Source organism: Podarcis gaigeae, assembly GCF_964106915.1.
Source record: "Podarcis gaigeae genome assembly, chromosome: 1".
In the NCBI taxonomy this organism is placed as follows: domain Eukaryota; kingdom Metazoa; phylum Chordata; class Lepidosauria; order Squamata; family Lacertidae; genus Podarcis; species Podarcis gaigeae.
This window is the reverse complement of record NC_139678.1, coordinates 99841975-99856324: the sequence shown is the minus strand read 5'-3', so window position 1 is coordinate 99856324 and position 14350 is coordinate 99841975. Positions and strand designations below refer to the sequence as shown.

At 39.4% G+C, this 14350-nt stretch overlaps 1 protein-coding gene across 7 annotated transcripts in view; it reads right to left on the bottom strand.

Annotated features, from left to right (window-relative positions):
* Nucleotides 1-14350, bottom strand: part of KYNU (kynureninase) — an 86972-nt gene that overhangs the window by 49422 nt on the left and 23200 nt on the right. For 6 of the 7 annotated variants that reach the window (XM_083711273.1, XM_083711278.1, XM_083711276.1 and 3 more), the window contains 2 exons: nucleotides 7703-7785; nucleotides 1525-1586 (listed from right to left, as the gene is read on the bottom strand). In XM_083711273.1, coding sequence (XP_083567399.1) covers nucleotides 1525-1586; nucleotides 7703-7785 — 145 coding nt within the window. The remainder of the gene's footprint in view (nucleotides 1-1524; nucleotides 1587-7702; nucleotides 7786-14350) is intronic. The other variant, XM_083711277.1, reaches the window with a different exon arrangement.

The following is a 14350-nucleotide window of genomic DNA, read 5'->3' as shown; positions in this document are numbered from 1 at the left end:
GTGGGAATTTGTTTCTGACTTGGCTTTTGATCAAAGCAAGAGAACAATTTGGGGCTCCTAATACTTCCTGAAACTTGTATCCTAACTCCAAAAATACAAGTTCCATGGGCATCTATCTCTATCTCTATTTGCAATAGTAAGACTGCTCAGACCTTGGGAAATAAAGATTTCAGTCTCAACAATTCTCTATTTCTAGTCCTCACTCAGTGACAAAGTGATGTGTTCGTGGTGCGTGCGGTATACTAGCATGGGTAGTGCAACATGGGACCTGCAAATTTTTATTTCTATGAAAGAGGAAATGCAATGTCACATGAATTTATGGCTCTCATCATACACTGCTCACAAGTATGCTACTCAAATAAACTACTCTTTAGTTTAAACTGGTAACCAAGTATATTGTTAGAACTGACTGCAAGAACCATACAGTAACAAGTCTGACTTACTCAGGGTACACACACCAGGGCCTATCCCTCCCTATCTCCCTGACCACACCTTGATTGTCATGCATCTAATATGTTTAGTCTGCCTCTGCCAATGACCTCTGAAATTTACTTCCACACTCTTTTGGCAAATAAGTGGTTCGGAACTAAAACAGCTTCTGATAAATGTCAGGAGAGAAGTCAAAATATCATTTTAGAGATGCATGTGGAATCCTAAGAAGCAAGTAACAGGAGTGAGCATCCGATAGTGCTTTGAAAAGGGTAAGGTGGGTGGGTAGAACTCCTAGAGGAAATTCATAGGGCAGGGCAGTTGGGAATGAACTAACCTTATTGTGTAAACAAGGTAGCCAATGAAAAGTTTCATGAAAGCCCTGCAGATGCTCACAGCAGCAAAGGGCTCTTTGCAGTTAGGCTTCCAACCTGAGATGTCTTCCTAGCATGACCTTGTTCCAATTCAAACTGTTCAATGAATATGTTTATTAATGAAAAACTGGGGCTTTGACATTAGGGATAATTGTGGTAAGCTGTAAATTGTAAGCGAAGAGTTGGAAGGGACCCCGATTCAATGCAGGAATCTCAACTAGATCATACATAACAAAAAAGCCACCCAAACTCTGTTAACGGCTATAAAAAGAAGTAACCCTGACACAACACCTAAATTATAATGCATTTTATTATAACTTACAGAATGCATTGTTTTGAAATATGGTGCTGGAAACTAGGTTAGAAGACTTTAAAAGGGCATTCACTGATCCATCGAAGTCAGATCCATGATTTTAAGTAGGCAAGCTTTTTCTAATTTTATGGTTAATTTTAACTGATTTATTATTTTATTTTATGCTTTATCCTTTTGTTATCCTTTCAGTATTCCTAGTAGACATTGCTTAGAAACTGTGGTATTTATATAAATTATTAAAATAAAAAGACAACTAAAATAGAATCTTCATGTTCACAGACAGTGTAGCTTTCAATATCAGATGCTCATGGACAAATAATACCTTCATACACACACGGAGGAATCAAGCTCTCTTTTAAACAGAATTCTGAACTAGATATATCTAGCAAAGAAATTCTTATGACTTACCATTAGGAGATGCAGATTAACTGTCAAGCCGTTCATTAATGCTACCTCTTCTTTATGAGCCCCTGAAAAGCAATAAGGCAGATGTTTCCTTATTTCTTTTGTCCTGTGCAAGGTCTGTGCCAATGCTGTGGAAAACCTCATGACATTGGCTTGCAGTCAATGTCTCCCTAATGACTGAGAAGTAAATACATGTTTGATGTGTCACCACGGAGAAATTTAAGTAAAAAAAGTTCCCCTGTTGACATAGTACACCATTCTAACAGGGAAATATTTATTTTTACCATTCTGTTGTGGCAAATAAAGCAGATAATGAAGCAGTAACACTTCCTTCCTTGAAATCTACCTGTTGATTTGTTGCTATCATTAACAACTTGGTCAAATTCAGTACTAGTGTGCCTTTGCCCATTAAATATATCTTCAATATAAAGGCCTAAATTGTCTTAGGGGCAATCATCTATTTTTAAAGTGGCCATTGTAATGCCAAGCTAAAATGTGCCCTTAATAAAAATAAAGAGACTTGCCTAACAATTATTCAGACCTTCATTACAGTAGACATAACGGTGGTCTGTAAGACAACTGGTGCAAAGATGGGAACATGGTTAAACTATTGCATTTTGGTCATGGATTCTGAGCTTTATGGCAATTAATAAAATAAATGAAATTTAATGGGAATCAGAAGCACAACAAATGGATTTTTCCAATTCCCCAAAAACAATAAGGTGCTCTCTGACTCCTGTTAGTCAATACGGTGAGAGAAAATGATGAATAAATTCACGTTACGAATGGAAGAACACACAAAAAAAAAAACCATCCCCAGGGTTTAGATGAAAATAACATGAACCAGAAAAATATGCAAGCATTATAAGAAGCTTTTAACTCTGATGTGGTTTGTTAAGTCATAAAGAGGAAGGCGTTATTGGCTGGATTGTTTTTTGTCATCTTTTTTCTCTATCAATGGTTCTTAGTTGCTCATTTTTCTAGCAGTTGCAAGGGAGATAACCAGGAGAACAATCACAAAGGAGAAAAATGGATGGAGATTGACAACAACAACAACAACAACAACAACAAAACCAGGACAACAGGTTCTCAGGTTCTCCTTCTCTGCATGTTTCCCTGGGATTTGCTTCAGCTTTCTCTGCTGAGGAGGAGGATTGAGCTCTACAATTTCTAAACAGGGATAGCCATGTTGCTTGCATGTGGTGAGCATAATATGTAGCTCCATTTTCTTAAATCGGCCCAATCAAATTTACACAAATGTATAGTACGTTGTCCAGAGTTTTACTCTTAAAGAAAAAGAAAAATTCCCAGGTATAAAAAACCAATAGTAGTCCACACTGCTGCACTACACCTCTCCTCTGGATTTTGCATGTATCAGACATGCAGTAGGTGAATATATTGAACTGTATGCAGAACAACAGCACATACGCTCCATAAGTGAGAAACATTTACTGCTAAATGCCATTATTTTTATTGTAGATTTTGGTCATGTGTGCAGACACACAGAGATAACTGCTATCTGTATTCTCTGCTGCCTTTTCTATTCCAAGAGAGATCCTGCAAGTCTATACAATTCTGCCCAGGGGTGGTGCGTCCTGTTTTGCTGTGCACATCCCACATCTACCCCTCCCACGCCTCTGCTACCTGCATTGTGTGGCAAGAGCTTGCTGAAGTCTCATGAGAACTCATGCGCTCTGTGAGATCTCGCAGGATTTTGGTGAGATCTCACCAATAAAAGGTGCAGCTTGTGGTGCAGTTTTTCCGCTGCTGGCAAAGACAGCAGGATGTGTGGCAGACGCAAGGTAGGTGTGAGGCAGGCATTGTGTTTAGGGCTTCTTCCACTCGAGGGGGGAGCTCCAACTTGGCTCATCAGTGGGCTGAGCCGGATTCTGCCTATGAAAGTAATGGTCCTAGATGTACACTTGTCGTCATCTGTCTGTCTCAAGAGACAATGGAATGTGCCTCCAGGGGTGAAGTCAAACCGCTGGAGAATCACAGTGCCTGCTGTGGCTGCAAAAACCATTGATTCATAACTGCTGCCTGCTGTGTGGTTTTGTTGCATTAGCAACACCAAAATGACCTCTCTGGGGAGCAAGGCAGGGCAATATGTATGGGGGTCCTGGGCTGCACAGACAACAAGACCCTCCTCTCGGCCTTGCTGATGTGGCCCCAAAGGAAAGCAGAGCAATCCTTTTGGCACCATCATGGCTGGAGGAGTTACCAGAAGGAAGCATACAGGATGCCATGCAACCCTCTTAGGGACTCCACTCTATGGAAAGGGTACTGAAACATAAGCCCCAAATCCTGGTGCTTTTACAACCTAACTGATCCACTTCCAAAATATTTCCAGAATATAAATGTAACTACTGTTAGTTCACTTGCTGTTCAAAGCACAGACCAAAAATAAACGGTTAATCTGAAGTTCACCTTTAGATGCATGCCAATATCCTATATTGAATATGACACTACATTTGTCATGTAAGTCTTAGACTCTTGTAAATGATATATTTATTAAAAGCTTTTCTTTATTGGATTTTGGTGCCCACAAAACAAGCCTTATCTGTGCCCTAGGAAAATCGTTATCCTTCATAGCCTGCACTGCATTTCGGAAATGATGCTTCTGTGATCCAATTAATCTATTACAATATTCAAAGACAAGTATCCAGTAGACAAAATGAAGTTTGCTCTCTCCAACTCATTACTCAGCACCACATATCCTGGACAGTATAAACCCCCATATGTCGTTCCTGATAAATCTTTTCTGTAATGGAAAAAAGCATGACTTGTGATGCGCCACTGTAACTTTGGAAAGTACAGCAGTTGCCATTAGTGCAACATGAACCAAGGCCTTGCCTGAAATTTGTGTGGAAAATAAAGGGAGAAATGGCTGGATGAACTGGAAAAAAGAAAGAAGACAAGATTTCAAAAAAAGAAAAGACAAGCCAGTTTGGGTATTTCAAATAATCCTTATAATTCAAAGTTAAAGCAAAACAGCCCAGTATACATTCTCTCTCAGCACAAGCATAAAAAGGAGCAATGCAGTTAATCTTATTCCATCAGAAGGTGATACTGCCAAGGTTGCAATATATTAATAACATGCTGTGGAAAAAAAGAACACATTTTTATTTTCCTGTTCTTTTGCTTAATATGGGAATGAATAGAAGAAGGGGTGGAGAAAGTTTGGGTCTCTGGTGACCTTGACTCTGCATTTCACAACATATTTACTACTGGAGTCTTCATTTAACAAGAAAAAGGTATGCTCATTTAATAAGCAAGGTGTTATAGAGACATAAACCTTTAAATGGCCCAAAGGAAAAACCATTTACTGCCTTTATTGTATTCCTGAATAAATCCCACAAGACAGCACTCACTTTTTGTTCTACAGATAGAACAAGCTCCAGCGGTTCTTCCTCCTCCATAAAATGCTAAGCATAAAAAAACTAACTTAAAAATTCAGTTTATTTTCTCTTGTCAAGCCTACCACAGGAACACAAATCCCTTCTTTTCCTCCATGTAACTGCATCCATTGTTACTGGAAAGAATGCATACCCATCTTAAATATTATGCTGGATGGACAATATTTTAATAGTGGTTTATTTTGTATTTTATCCTTTTTGCATTTTTTCTTTTTACCTAAAGGCAAATGATGTAGTCATTAACCAGTTGAGATTGTCAACATAAGGGGACCATAATTTGGAATTCTTGAAAAGTTAATTTGTTTTCCTTTCTCATTATTGGAGAGGGGGGCAACTCACTAACGTGGCAAAATCAATAAAGTGAAATGTACCCACAATAAAATAATGCTAATACTTGTAAGGTGAATGCCAAGCCACACTTTGAAAATCAGTTGTACAGCCACTGAGGGGTGTGGCGGGATTATCTGTACAAGCGAGGAGGGAGAGATCATGATAGCACTAACATGATAGCAAACTTAATAGTCCATGGTGTGCAACAGACCTATGAAATACTGCCCAAAGCAAAACAAAACAGGTTAAGGATGTGAAGATCTTTATTCATAGTTTCTTTTATAGAGAGCTTAAAACATGGTTCCCCAACAAAGAGAATACAAATAGGCTTCTGCATACAGGTCTACTGTTTTGGGTACGGAAAACGTAGCTGGTGGATAATGGGCAGAAGGGCCTCACTGAGCAGACATAAGCTGTGTGACAGCAAATAGAGTATGTTCCTATTAGTTCTAAAACTCCACTTGTATTTAAAGGCAAAATAACTTCCAAACTTTAAAAAAGTGTCTGAATGCTGAAGGCATAGTTGAAAGAGCAAAGCTTAAAAAATCTTTTTTAAAAAAACTCTTCTTGTTTTCTTTGAGAAAATGTTGTTATATTTGACTGCATATGTGGGTCCCAGATCTAAAAATAACAAGATTCTTTTTTTTTCTGACCAAGGTGAACAAGAAAGTGTAAAACAGATTTATTGGCTGTCTAGCAGATTTTACATTAAATTTTCTCATGTTACATTCACAGCCAGTAATTGCTTTGTTTGTTGCTATGTTGTTCTGTGTCTCTAGCTTCCCTTCCTCTTGGTTTGCATTGCTATTTTCTGGACCCCATTTGTTTTTTAAAAGGACACTGTGGACCGTGGCCTTACTGAAGATTTTGCTAAAGACAGAATGGCAACCCTGCAGCAGAGAATTAATTGTGTGTGGCATGCATTGCCACAGACGTTAGGTAAGCTCTGACTCTCTAGCTGAAGCAAGAAGTCCAAACAGAGGCAGAAAAACCAGATTTTGCAGCCAGCCACTGAATTCTATATCCACCCCCTCTAGTGTATTCACCTTCACATCTTACAGCAGCCCTGCAACAGAAGCACAAGAGAAGGACAGCCAAGGCCACACACAAGATATGAGACCAGAGGCAGCACTGCAGTGCCTCTATGGAAATACTCACAGGTGTGATGAAGAACTTCAATTAGAATAATGAACAAGCAGTCTTGTGATACCTTAAAGGCTCCCAATTTTATTATGTTTTATGCTTTCATGGACCACAATCCACTTCATCAAATGCATAAAGTTGCATGAAGGAAGGTAAACTTTCCAAGACATGGATGTTTTAATAGAAGTTCCTGCATTCGACTAGATGCCATTCAGGGTCCCTTCCAACTCTTTGATTCTATTAATTGTTATGTAGTATTTCATTAATAGAGAGGCCCACACAAGCATATGTGCTGTTGGGGGTGTAACTAATAGAGATATTAGATAAGGCAGGAGTACTTAACATGGGGCCCTCCAGATGTTTTTGGACATCTCCCAATATCCTTCACCACTGGCTATTCTGCTTAAGGCTGATGGGAGCTGGACTCCCAACAACATTTGAAGGGCACTCTGGCTACCCGCAATAGTGTCTATTTCTGTATAATCACTTTTTGCACAGTAAATATACATCTCAGATTTGATCTGTATGCTGGCATGTTTCCTTCAAGGTAGTGCTGTTATTGAGAGGATAATTTATTTTCATATCACTCACAGTAAAATAATTATGTCTGAGAATAAGCAATGCCAACCCTTACCCTGGGTATTGCATCCATTGCTTTTGTGACTGCTTTGGGGGAAATGGTTGTTCAAGTGTTACAGTCATCTAGTGACTGCTGCTTGAGGCATAATTGCAGAGGAGTGGCACCACTATTCACGCCTCCACTGTTTACTTCATTTCTATCCCAAGTCCTCACCCTTCCCTGAAGATTCTTTAGACAATTTGACAGGTAGTATCAAATCTAATTTTCATCATTTTCTGCACTATTAATTCTTTTTTTAAAAAATTGACTTCCATGACAGCAATTAAAGACATTATCATGTAACAAGCAGCTATTGCTTTGTAAACAAAAGGAATGATCACTGATTCATGGTGACATTTGTAGGGGTGCCAAATTTTCTTTGGTTTCATGCATTAGACCAAATAGTTTATGACGATCCCAGAACCACATACTGCAATTAGTTTCAAGATATACATTTGCTCATATATTACTGTCTGCATTAAATCTTCTCAGTACAAAGTTTTAAAATGCAGTTACTTCACATACTTACTGAGAAGCACTCAGAACAGAACAAAAAAAAAAACCAATTGTATTTTTTTGGAAGAAAAGTTCCATTGTCTGATATCTTTTCTAGTGCTACATAAACAGTGGGAGGGGGGGAATGAAATATTTTCCAAAAAATATATTTTCTTACCCACAATATCAGCCACAAGTTCCACAATGCACTCATCCCCTAAAGCCCAAGGTCGTTTCCCTGTGAAATGACCGTGAACACCCCTGAAAGAGAGAACAAATGAAAATTCATATATATGCCTTTGGTATAGTCCTAACATCAAGAATGCAACACTGGGGAGCTGGTATAGTCCTAACATCAAGAATGCAACATTGGGGAGCTGGAAGAGAAAATAAATAATTTCATTGCACCACATCCACCTGTAGCAAACAAGCAGTCTACTGTAGTTTTGTACTGCACACAGACAAAGCGTGCTCTCCATCACGGAAAGCACGTGTTGCGGTTGGGGATTCCAAGATACCTTGCTGTTTCTGGGCAGATGCGGGCTGTTAGTGGGGAAAATTAGATGTTGCCATTTAGTGATTGACAGCCCTATTTGTTAAATACAAGGCACACAGCAATGGACGTCTTCTTTCGCTGCGTGCTTCGGATCACCCACCCTCCCTTCCCTAATGTTAGGCTGTTTGCTTGACCTTGCTATTGCCTGTCATGGGGTCGTCTGCTTTGGGGCAGGGGCCCGGTAGGAATTTTGCCATTTGGCTGATTAGTGTGTGCCACTTGGTTTTCGCCTACCACGTAGCAAATCGTCACAACTTGTAAGGTTTGCGGTTAGGCATTGGTCTGGAATTGGTTGCTGGAAGGGCATGGATTCGGCTGTGCCTGCCCCCCAAAATGCTGCTGCTGGTGGAGGGGTATGGATTCGGCTGTGCCTGCCCCTCCAAAATGCTGCTGCTGAAGGGTTTTACCGTTAAAGGAACCCAGGGGCTCCCCCATGCTTTTGTCCAAAACCCCCTGGCAAGGGGCTAGGGCCACGCAAGCCCCTGGGAGCATGCTGGGGAGAGGTGAGGCATGGTTCCCAGTCCCGTCTCTCTCCCCAGGTGACTTACCCTTCCTGACTTCGCGGGGGGTGCAAATGTCAGAGCTGTCCCCGTGCGAGGGCAGTTAGTGCTACCAATGCCTAAGCAACCACTCACATTGCTGTATTTGAATAAAGTTGTGGCCAAAATTATGCCAAAAAAATTAAACAAAAATTAAGTGTCAATTGTCTTTTCCTTTGGGGTGTATTGGGGACCCCGACACGCAAAAAAAAGTCAACAGACACGGGACAGATTCTAATGAGCCATCTTCATGCTTTGTTATAAAAGAAACAAAAAATAGCAACAGCCCTCAGCGAACAGCTAGGGAATAGAACTGTGAATGGTTGAAAGTCACAGTAAACCAAGTTCAGAGTAAACTACGGTAAGCCAGGAAGCTTAGGTTATCATTATGTGTGAATGCAGCCAAAGCGAACCTGCAGCCAGGGGCCTACAATGCAAAACAGTCCTGTCTCTTCTATGTCAGGTAACTTGCTTGTCCAGGAAGCAAGATGAAATGGTGATAGCGTACAAGAGTGCAATGGGTCTGGCAGAAATGGGCGACGGGCTGATTTCTCAGTTCAGAGGCAAAACCTGGCTAAATAATGTACTAGAAAATTAATGGTGTGTCCTCTTTTTATATTACACATCTTTGTCCTCAGTTACTTAGCAGGATTTAGAAAAGTGCCCACAAATGAATCCTCTCATTTGCTCTGTCATTTTGCAAGATTCACTGTTAAACTTCCTTGTTCTCTGCCAATTCCCCCAACAGAAAGGATCTCACATTTTAAATATTTTATGTAACATTCCTATGAGCTATTACAGATTTTTCAATGTGATTATTATTACAATGGGAAAAGATCTGTGTACAATAAATCCAAACCCAAGTAACTAAATTAAACATAAAGAAAAGACAGTAAGAAACAGGTTCACTTGAGTCACTTGAATGAAAAGTTTCAATTATCACATAGGCAGAAGTATTTCTTTAGTGACTCATAGATTAATATTTAATCTAGACTAAACAGATTTCAGTGCCGCATTTTCCTACCTGCTTTTTTTACATAAGATGATAGGTCATAGTTTTCCTATGTACTCAATTCTGAAGTACTGGGTATACTATAGATTGAAAGTTCTGAAAACAGCTGTGAAATATGATATGTTAACTAATTTCATGAAGCAAAAGGATAGATGACCTAGGACTGGTTTTCACATTACATGAAACCATAATTAATATAAACAAGCAATTTGCTGATATATAGTGCACCAAAATTCCAACCTTGTCCCCACTCCTGGCTGTGCCACAAGCTACATGCTACATGTCTTGGTGTGTCATTTGTACTTGGGTTTGTGGTTTGTTTCTCTTCAAAGCATAAATAGTAGCGAAGGTCTGATCTTGGCAATGGAAGACCAGTTTAAACATAATTTGGGGATAGTATTGGTGATGAAAAGCTATGTGTTTTATAAGATACAGGGTAAAACAATGGTGTTGTACCCCTTTCTAACAGAATACTTTCAAACACTGTCACATCAGGCTCCTCATTAACAAATTGAAATCACTGTAAGATAGATGTTATAGTAAAGCATTATAGTCACTGCATTTCTTAAAAGTAACAAAAATTTGCATAACATTCATTTGCCTTATTGCAGTCTTCTCTGCCTCAACACGGCAAAATCCTAATTTGCCAGTTTCAGTAGCTCTATAAACTAGTAAGTAGCCATGAAATAGCAACCTTCAGCCACGATAGACTGCCACTGCCTTCAGATAGGACCAAAAGGTTCCCAATTCATTTTTCAGAAGTCTTTAGCCTTCTGAAAGGCTTGTATTTGTACTGGATTTTGGGAACTGACTTTTCTAAATATAAGCTGCTCTTCCCTTACTGTTCTATTTTGGTCTGGCCTTATTCTGACATTTTCTTTTCTTTCGTTTCACTGAAATAACAGACTGCTATCTACTACTAATATTTTCTCAATACGTTGCTTTGGCCTGAGTTTATATTTTTGAAACTGTCTTATCTACACAATCTAAACTAATGTTTATCTACAATTGGTCCCATCCACACTCTATATTTAAAACACATTTAAAGCAATGGCTTTCCCCACAAATCCTGGGGAATGTGAAGGTTCTTGGGAATTGTAGCTCTGTGATGGAACAACTCTGTTCTTTGGGGGAAGTCATGTGTTTTAAATGTATAGTGTGGGTGTGACCGGAGTGTGCATGTATGAGCACACAATCATACTTAATATCAGTCTTTCTATCTCCAAAGTTCAGAGATGAATGTTGATACTTTTGTACACAAAACAGCACCATGAACATATTAGCAGGGATATATTACCAAGCTTCAAGTAACTCCAAAGTTTGCAGACATACCAATAAACTACTAAGGGAGAAGAACACTACCCCACCCCACCCCAACCAAAAACCAGCCAAATGAGGAATGAGCATACTCAGAAAGCTGACTGATTGGCATGGGGCTGTAAAACCAGGAATAATAGATTGGAGTACCATGGAAAAGGACATGGCTGGCTGGCTAGCTGACTGGAACATTGAAAAGGAGCACTGCTTGTCCACACTGTTGTAACTGTTGTTTTCTAGACCAAACCCAATAATCATCTATTTTATTTATAACTATTGGCATTCATTCTGTATATAAAAATAAGAGTGAAGATAGACCCAAGCAAGGGAGAATTATGAGGCTGCAATCTTGTGCACAGTTTACCTGGCAGTAAGCCCCACTGAATAGTAAACATGTTGTAGGTGTGATGGGTTTGTTTAGTTACAGGAGTGTCAAAGATAAGGCAGAAACTGTATTCCTTGTTTCATGAAAGGTAATGGACCACAGATACATATAAGATTTACAGAATCATATTTACTTCTTTTCACAAACTGAGAAAGAAGGGGGGAATTGATTCTGCTCCCTTAAAATAAATGCCTTGGACTGCAGTGAATTTTGTTCAAACTATTATCACCACACTTAAGTACATCGGTCTTGAGTATAAAATTCTTTCATTGTACCCAAGGCAAACAGATGCATGGAGAATGAACAAATGCAAAGTTAATGTGTGAGAAATGAAATATTACCTCTCTTGGTCCCTTTAAATGGAGAAGAGAGCTATTTAACTTTAACTTCTTGAATGAAGTCAGCCATTTCCCTGAGCTAGTACAATAATCACAGAAAAATTGACAGGATTGCATTTTCTTAAAATGGCTGGCAAAACTGCAGAGCTGTGCTAAATGAACAGAGAGAAGTGCTAACTGAAGTTCATATGCTCCTATTCCCTCCTTCCTTCCCTCACAGCTATCTAAAAAAGCAGCTGCCTTTTTATTATTAATTGCAACTCTCCTGTTTTAACAAGAGAATAGGTAAGGACAACTCTTTCCCTCTTATAACACAGTCATAGGCATGTCTACTCAGAAGTCCAATTGTGTTCAATTGTGCTTATTCCCCGGTAGGAAGATGTAGGATTGAACTGCTAGTAGGTGATATCTACGTCATGGTCAGAACAGACCCACTGAAATCAATGGGCATTATCACACAGCAAAGTCAGATTGTGTCAAATCAGTCTTAAATCTAATATGATGGAGCAAAAGATGAGCTTGAACCAATAGAAAAACTTTAAGGACATGAGGAAAAGTGTTTCAAGAGTAGATAAAATACACCATTTTCTTGAATGATAAAAACATTTCCTGGATATAAGCTTTCTTCACAACTTAGACGGGAGCACTGATTTCTTCAGGCTGCTATGAACCTCAGCCCAGCACAACCCTAATTCTCTGGGCTTGATTCTCCCTTCCTGAACTTTAATTATGGCCACCAATCCATGCTTACACATACCATCCTTCCATCTTCCACCACCTTCCTAGGGCCATTTCTCCTGGGAGGAGTGTGAATATGGGCAACTGAAATAAACCACTTGAAGAATTTACCATGGACACAAAAATGCTGGTGGGACTAGTAAATGGGGTTCAGTGGCTGATTTTAGTAATATAGAGGGGCCAAGGAAAAAAGAAAGAAATAGTTGCAAGCACAGCAATATTGCATGCCTGGAGTTCCACAATTTCAGATTTTGAAACTGAACCAAATTCTGAGTTTATGACAGACCTTATTACAACTCTGTTTTATTTTTTTTGAAATACAAATTTCAGATTTCAGAATGTGAATTTTACAAGCATCTCAAAAGTTTGAGGCTACAAAGCAATATTCTTTATTCTAGTGTCTCAGATTTAGGACTGACCAAGCAAAGGGTCAATCTGAATACTGCTGAATTAGGCACCAGGTTACCTATCGAAGGACATCTAAAGATTTGTGGGAACTACAATTCACCCACCAGAGCTAGAGTTCCCAGCACACTCAACAAACTACAGTTCCCATGATTATTTGGGACATACACATTATCTAGATGATATAGATATATAGATATAGATATATAGATATAGATATGGTGTATGTAGCCTGAAATGCACAGCTCAGGACAGCAATTATGAGATAGATACAAGGATTGCATGAGATAATCACATAGACTAGTAGCAACAACTACACACATACAGACAATAGGTAAGACTTGAACTAGTACAGTTAAAAAACAATTAGGCGGATCCTTTTTCCATATGTGGTGGGAATGTAAGAAGGTTAAGGGTTTCTGGGAAATGATATATAACGAGCTGAAAAATATGTTTAAATATACATTTGTAAAGAAACCAGAAGCCTTTTTGTTAGGAATAACAGGAAGAGAGATTAATAGAAGTGATTATATTTTTTTTCAATATGCAGTAACAGCGGCAAGAATATCAATGGCCCAAAAATGGAAACAAGAGGAACTACCAGCTCTTGAAGAGTGGAGAATGAAACTTATGGACTACACAGAATTGGATAAAATGACTGGGAAAATTAGATACCAAAAGGATCACAAGTTCATCGAGGACTGGGGAAAGTTTACGGATTATCTGGAAAACATATGTGATGAACAGACAACGCTAGTCGGTTTTAAAGAGGCTTTGTGATGTTAAAGGTGTATTGTAAAAAGAAAGAGAGATGAAAGGATAATATTAACTGGCAGTATATCAAAAATGCGTAACAAATAGAAAATATGGATGATTGATGGAGGAGCTGGTGGAAGTACAAAATTGGAAATTTGAGAATATGGTTGTGTTGACTAACTTGTAAAAGAAAATTTAATAAAAAAATATTATAAATAAATAAATAAATAACAATTCTACTCGCCATTCATGAAGCGTTCCGGAGATGGAGGCACTTACTAATTGGTGCACAACACAAAGTCCGAGTGTGCACTGACCACAAGAATCTAGAGTATTGGAGAACGGCACGAGTACTCAACCAACGACAAGTGAGATGGGCCCAGGAGTTCTCCAAATTCCACTTTGAAATTTGTTACGTGTCAGGCCCGGAAAACATCAGGGCGGACGCTCTCTCCCATAAACCAGAATATTTGGAGGGGGAGGGAGCGCCAGAAGAGAGACATATCATCCCAGAGGACCACTGGGTGTGTGGGGCGGCATTGATGGGACAAAGAGAACTGGTAGAGGGGATAGAGCCCAGGATAAGCTCAGAGGTCTTCGGAGGGAGGGAGAGAACCCGGGGGGTTTTGAGGAAAGAAACGGGGCATTGTATTACAAAGGGGCACTGTATATACCCAAAGGAGAATTGAGGGGGAGAGTACTCAAACAGTTGCACGACAGCCCCACAGCGGGGCACTTCGGGCAACACAAAACCATGTGGTTGGTTACCAGGGAATTTTG